At 43.9% G+C, this 7,349-nt stretch overlaps 1 protein-coding gene across 1 annotated transcript; it reads left to right on the top strand.

The window, feature by feature from the left end:
• Positions 1-1,253: 1,253 nt before the first annotated feature.
• On the top strand, positions 1,254-7,062 carry KCTD12 (potassium channel tetramerization domain containing 12). The gene has a single exon (XM_054011520.1). The coding sequence runs from the start codon at positions 2,252-2,254 to the stop codon at positions 3,224-3,226; it is 975 nt and encodes a 324-aa protein (XP_053867495.1). The 5' UTR covers positions 1,254-2,251; the 3' UTR covers positions 3,227-7,062.
• The last annotated feature ends 287 nt before the right edge of the window (positions 7,063-7,349 follow it).

Here is a 7,349-nt window from a genome sequence, read left to right as displayed (position 1 = left end):
AAACTTTTATGCCTATTCAGTTGTTCTCTGCTGAAAGACAGAAAGAGCACTTTCACTCCCAGAGGAGAACAGCTGAGAAGCTGGAAGCAGTGACTATCTCTGCTGTTGCTTGCAATGCCCATGACATAAACCAATATGTATGAAATTCAATGGAGGTAATTTACAATCAAAAGAAAAACAAAAACAAACTTCAACCAATGCATTTAAAATATATATTCATGTATTGTACAAAAACCTAATCAAATGAATCAACGCTAAATCAGAGCTATAACATCACCTGATTAAATACATACATTCACATAGCCCTACATGTGTCGTCGAGTAATTAAAGTACTTGTTTATGTGCTCTACCTCTACAGGATAGAATATATCAGACCTACTCAAATGTTTATTATTTTGATATTGTCTCATTCTCTACTGACTGAATCAAGGACTGACATGAGGATTACCCTCATCCCATCATAGCTATCAGCCAAGGGAAATTCTTCATTCATTCAAGTGGCAAAGTCCTATGTATTAGAGAAGAAGATTGTAAATTCTGTTCCCTTGGTCATAAGACTGGCACCTTTGGATTTGTACGTACGTCACCACCATTCATGAATATAACAAACATGCTACAGTACTGAAATTCAGTATTGGCTTTCTTGGAACTTGTGTGCATGACATTAGGGATCAATGTGACAAAATACAGAAACTATCAAAGAATTTATTTGTTGAACTATGTGGTGAACTACTTGTGGACTATATCCTGCTTCAGCACTGATGGTACAACAGTAAGTGTTTTTACAGATGCCACCATTTTAAAGAGCAATAGACATTTATTATGAAAATGACAAGTCTTAACTCCACAGAAATGCACTGGACTAGAGAAAAATACATGAAAATATAGACTACATGTTCATGTAGGAAATACATTTTCTTTAACAACAACAACAAAAAAGGTGGGTGGTTGAGGAACATACTTCTCATGGTGTCAGGGCTCCAGGGAGAGATACAAGTTTGGACAAAAGCTTAAAAAAGTCTAGTGCAGCAAGCTCCCTGAATGATGTGGGATTAATTACTTCACCATCATTGGGGTAGCCGTGTTAGTCTGAATCTGTAAAAAGCAACAGAGGGTCCTGTGGCACCTTTGAGACTAACAGAAGTATTGGGAGCATAAGCTTTCATGGGTAAGAACCTCACTTCTTCAGATGCAAGTTCAGATACTTGCATCTGAAGAAGTGAGGTTCTTACCCACGAAAGCTTATGCTCCCAATACTTCTGTTAGTCTCAAAGGTGCCACAGGACCCTCTGTTGCTTTTCACCATCATTAACACTTTTAATATTATTTTCACGATTATGCATTTGTGATGTAAATAAATTAAAACAATGAAAATGAGATAACACCAATTGTGTGAAAAGGAGATAAATTTGACTGAGGGATGTCCTTCATCAGGCATTGGGTATAGGGATGTATGGAAACAGGTTTGACCGGTGGCAAGCATTATTTGCAGTACCAACCCAAAATAAATGCCTGAAGTTTATTCATAACATTTAGGAACTTTGCATTACATTGTGCTATACATATCCAAAGTACTGTACAACCATTAAATCCTGATTCCTGCCTGCGCTGTGTAAGGTAAGCGGCTAACTACTTTGATGATGTTTAGATGGATGAGCAAGTGATCCCAAGTACAAACATTTTCCCAGTGAATCTCAGGCCGGAGCCACATTTGGAAAAGGGATCCGGCTTTGCAGGGGATTAGGAAAGGGACACGGGGGCTCTGTAGTCTCCCTTGTAATTGGGGAAGGGAGGGTACGTCAGTGTAAATCCACCCCCTTTCGCTCCGTCTGAGTGAGAGTCTCTGCGCTCAGCTCTGCCTCCCAGCCACCCTCCCACGCCTCCTGCGAGGTGCAGCAGCTCTACATAAACACAGCCCCGCTGCTAGCGCAGGGGACTCGCCTCTTAGCCTGGCCCAGGAGGCTCGCCCAGCGGGCAGCACGGGGGAAATAAGCGAGGTGAGGTGAGGCGGCGGCTCCTTCAGCACTTGGCGTGAGGCGCGGCCGCAGCTCAGCCCGCGCCCGCAGAGAGGGAAGGGGCCAGAGGAGACGCTGCCCGCGCCCGCAGTGAGCGGCTCTGCCAGCGCGGAGCAGAGGACGGCGAAAGGGGCCGAGAGGCGGCGGCTCTTCCCACGGCCGGCGGGAGGAGAGGCGGCTGCACCCCGCCACCCGCCGGAGTAAGGGCAGGAGGCGGCAGCGGGCTCGCTCCGGGATGGCCCTGGCGGACAGCGCCCGGGGTTTGCCGAACGGGGGCGGCGTGTCCCCAGCGGCGGGGCCGGGCTCGGGGGCCGCGGGCTCGTCCGCCTTCCCGGAGATCGTGGAGCTGAATGTGGGCGGGCAGGTGTATGTGACGCGGCGCGGCACGGTGGTGTCGGTGCGGGACTCGCTGCTCTGGCGCATGTTCTCGCAGCAGCAGCCCGGCGAGCTGCCCCGGGACAGCAAAGGCCGCTTCTTCCTCGACCGCGACGGCTTCCTCTTCCGCTACATCCTGGACTACCTGCGGGACCTGCAGCTGGTGCTGCCCGAGCACTTCCCGGAGCGCAGCCGCCTGCAGCGGGAGGCCGAGTACTTCCAGCTGCCCGAGCTGGCGCGCCGCCTGGCGCAGGGCCGGGGGGCGGCCGGCGGGGGGACGCGCCCCGCCGCCCTGAACCGCGACGGCTCCCTCTGCGCCGACGAGCCGCCGTCCCTGCTCGGCTACCTGGAGGCGGAGCCGCCCGAGGCTGGGGGCGCCGCCTCGGCCCCGTCGCCCACCTCCAGCCGCAGCCCCTCCGGCGGCCCGCTGCTCACCCCGTCGCAGTCCCTGGACGGCGGGGCGGGGCGGCGCTCGGGCTACATCACCATCGGCTACCGCGGCTCCTACACCATCGGGCGGGAGGCGCAGGCCGACGCCAAGTTCCGGCGGGTGGCGCGCATCACCGTGTGCGGCAAGACCGCGCTGGCCAAGGAGGTGTTCGGCGAGACGCTGAACGAGAGCCGCGACCCCGACCGGCCCCCCGAGCGCTACACCGCCCGCTACTACCTCAAGTTCAACTTCCTGGAGCAGGCCTTTGACCGCCTCTCCGAGGCCGGCTTCCGCATGGCCGCCTGCTCCTCCACCGGCACCTGCGCCTTCGCCCCCGAGCAGGGCGGCCCCGCCGACGACAAGATCTGGACCAGCTACACCGAGTACGTGTTCTGCAGGGACTGAGCCGGCAGACACGCCGGGGCAGGCCGCCCTGTGCGCCCCCAGCCCCTCACACACAGCGCCCTCCATCAGCCTCTGCCCTACACTCCCCCCATGCTCCCAGCTGTGTGCCAGCTCCTCCACCACCACCCCCCGCACAGGAGATGTTCCAAACTCTGCGTGTCTCCTCTCCACCCCTCAGACCCAGGGGGTGAGGGGATCTCCCTCTCCCTTACGCCCAGAGACTCTCTTCCCACGAACTGGGCACCATACCCCACTGAGAAGGAGGGAGGGGAGGAATACCTTCTCCATGTTTTAACTTCTCCTCCCATCCCATTCCCATGTTTTAACTTCTCCTTGTCCCTGCTCAGCAACCTTGCAGATTTACAACTGCCCACCCAACTATGAAATGGTGAGTGGGACAGCTATCTGTGATGATGGGTTATCCCTCTTGCTCATGATTTTCCTCCAGGAGGTGTGTGAGATCGGGGGCTGGGAATGACTGATCCTCCAGGACCAATTACTTCCTTATCCCTTCCTATTCCATCTCTATCCTTCCCCAAAGCCCTGAACTTAGAAGCTCTTGAACTGGATCAAGTGTGTGTGGCTGGTGAAGGAGGCTGATGGCCAAGGACAAGTATCAAACCAAGTACTCTGGATTACCACCACTTGAACTGTTAAACCAACTTGGAAGAACAATGTCTATCCTCACTAGATATAAAGCAACAATTTCTTGAAAACTTACAGTGCTTGTGAATCATAACTTTCATAGGTGGTGTAAAATCCTTAGTGTCACAAAGTTACCATAGACAGGAACTACATAAAAATCCATTTCACGTTCCTTAAACTCCTTTAAAGTGGATTGGTGTGACATAAACCAGGCTGGTCAGAGAGGAGGTAGAGTGCCTGTTTCCTATGAAAGTGAGATTTTTAGATGTTGAAGTGATACAAGTTTACAAATCCAAGTAAAAACAAGTGAATCCTGCTTGCTGCTTTCAGTGTCGTCATGTTAGTACTATGTAATTGTTGAAGCTGACTGAAATGCTTCCTCAAATGGCTTTCTTAACAAAATAAATATTGATTTTTAGTTTTTTGTAGCAGTATTATCAGAGAAATTACACTGCTAAGTAACATTTCCTAGGCATAATAAGTACTTTCTCAAAAAAGGTACAGCACTAAACGCAGCCCCAACAAAACCAGGAGCAACAGTCATTCCTTCAATGGGAGTTACTCCCCCTCACAGTAGTGCTGAACTTAGTCTAGATAAGCTAACAAGTTTAGAACTGCTTCTCTTCCAGAGGAAGCAGCCATAGCTTTCTGTGGAAGAACAACATACTATATAAGCACAAGCTTTTGTAATAAATGAAGGTTTAGCCTCTCTTTTTAATAAGCAGCTAAGGATCTGAGTACAAAAGCACTTTACACTTCTTGAATTTTAAAACATGAGTTCTCTATTCAAGCTTCAATAAAAAAATTACACCTTTTTAACCATCCTAAGCATTCAAGGACTTTAATGGTGCATATTAAAGTTTGAGGTTGCAAAGATAAAACTGCAGTTTAATTGATTGTCCTGACTCTTGTATTTAGAGATATTACTAGCATTTACAATCTAACCAAAGAGTTTCACATTGGGATTTCATTTTTAAACCTTCTTTCCTTTTTACAAAGCTATAGCTTCAGATAATATGAAACCTTTTTATTTAAGCAATGTTCATCAATTTGAGTTCCAGTGCTCTCTTTTCACCACCTAGTCTTTAACTAAAAGCATGCATGAAAGTAATACTGAAAATAATTTGCGGTCTTAGTTTTTTATACATTAAAGTAGAGTTTATCCATGTGATTAAGCTGAAAATATACATGAGAGAACACGTATTGTCCAGTTGTAGATAATTGTAATATATTTTTAAAAGTGAAATATACATTTCAGATTAGATGAGCAATAATAAGATAGTAGTGGGAGGCCAGTGCACCAGAAAATAGAATGAAAGCTGGTTGTCCTATGCCTTATTCTAAGATGATTTATTTGTGCATATTTTATCTATACCACAATTGAAAGGATATTGATCACAGCTACTAAGTATTTACAATGTCATTCTTAAGTCAAGGACTGTCTTTTTCTAGTTTCTGTTAAGTAACTTTCTCTGAAGTATGTTTTTTAAAACTTTGTATAAAATGGGTTTTCAGTAAGTGTTTAAATTAGCTCCAGCTAGTGTTTTTTTTTCTTCTTTTTTTAAAAAGAACCTTGTACTATGGCTTAATAAATCCATCATAGGAGTTATGAATGGAGGACCGTTAAATTGAATTTGAGATTTAGTGTATATACACTATATAAACATTTTACACGAATCATTTAGTTTTATATTCATTTTAGTGCTACAAAATTTCATAAAGTATATCTAGCCTGAACACTTGCATATTCTGTATACAATATGGTAATGTTTTGATCCATTTCTTATACCTGTTTCTATGGAAAAAAAACTAAGTATGAATATCAACATAATTGTAGAATTAAGTTTGTCTACACTTATGTGCTTGAACGTGAATTATAACTAAACTTCCTGTTGGCTAGATGCCCCCTTAAAAATGAAGATACCTGTATTTTGATCAGTGTCTGTTTAATTGCTAGCAGATGACCCAAAAGCACATATGATTATTTAAAAAAAGAATGGGTGTAATAAAATCAACACAAACTAATCATTTTTTCTAATCTTTGTGTTTGTAATATTAAAGACTAGCCAGTGACTAGTAGTGAGATATGGAGCTTTTCACTTAAAGGTCACTGGTTCTAATCTGGACACAGGTTAGTAGTGACCTAAAGTAATTAGCTGTTTGATAGCTACCATAGTTATTGGTAGTCTATGTAAAAAATGAGTTGGTAATTGCAGTCAAATTCCTAGTGGGCAATCTTCCACTGGACAAGTTACTGACTCTTGCTGTCTCTCTGAGAGCGTAAGGAGTGAGTGGATGTGGTTGCCTTGAGTGGTAGTCTCTCCAGGTTAATGTGGAGGCATGCTAATGGAGCACTGTATACATTTCTGGAATTACTGTTGCTCACCATTTGCCTGTTCTGTGAATAAATACAAGTCTGATACTATTAATGAGAACTAACTTTTTTTTTTTAAAGGCAGTCTTTTAATTAGAAATGAAGGCACAGTTACCATACTTATCAGTCCTATGTCATAGATGGTATCTTAACAACAAATGTTTGATAGGATGTTTATATTTTTATACATGTAGATAATTAGCCATATACTCATCCGTTTTTCACATTGTATAGTGTTGGAAACAGACATCCTTCTAGGAAGATGTTACAGACCAAATTAAATTCTTGTTCTTTTGATACTAACTTAATCATGTTATTTATACTGTCCTTGCCTCTAACAGGAGTAAAATCTGCATGATGACATTACCCTTACTTTATATTTAAAAAGATTAGGATCACATCTTCAGCAAAGCTTCCTAATGAGTCGGTAAAACTGAAACATGGAGCAAGGGATAGTATGCGTATAGTGCTGTTTCTCTAAGGACATTCATGATGATGTGTATAAAGATTAGTAATGCTGACAAAGAGAACATGTCTGACATGTTCTCTTTAAGATACACAAGAAACTATTATGGTGCCAACTTTGGTGATCGGCACCATCCATCAGTTTAGAAGAAACCTTGATTATTCAGTAGCTTAATTTGGATAATATAATATAACTGGCCAGCTGAGATATTAACATTAGGAATTCAGGCAATATTAATGTAATTAGTAACTAATATAATACTGACCTCTAAAAAGGAAAAGGTGTTGAGAGCATCTCATGACAAATTTTGTTTGGATTTATTAAAAATGCAATAAAAGCTTTGCTGCACCACTGGAAGAGTGACTTTATTAACTACTGCTGATATCTCTATAATGCATATTTTAATGTAATGGAAGTGAATTTTGTCTGATTCATGGAAGATTAGTCATTAATTGCTAGTAAAAATCCAATTTTTCCATTACTGTGAAGCATTTGGATATTTAAGAGATTTTTTTTTTTAGCTGTCCTGTGGAAGATTTTAAAGAATCAAACTACTGTTCTTTGATAAAATACATCTAAGTCATCTGATTCAGCTGCCTCATGATATTTGAAAGTGTTTCATTATGACAGCAATAATA

Source organism: Malaclemys terrapin, chromosome 1, assembly GCF_027887155.1.
Source record: "Malaclemys terrapin pileata isolate rMalTer1 chromosome 1, rMalTer1.hap1, whole genome shotgun sequence".
Taxonomy (NCBI): domain Eukaryota; kingdom Metazoa; phylum Chordata; order Testudines; family Emydidae; genus Malaclemys; species Malaclemys terrapin.
Note: the sequence above shows the minus strand (reverse complement) of the source record. Positions and strands in the feature narration are given on the sequence as shown.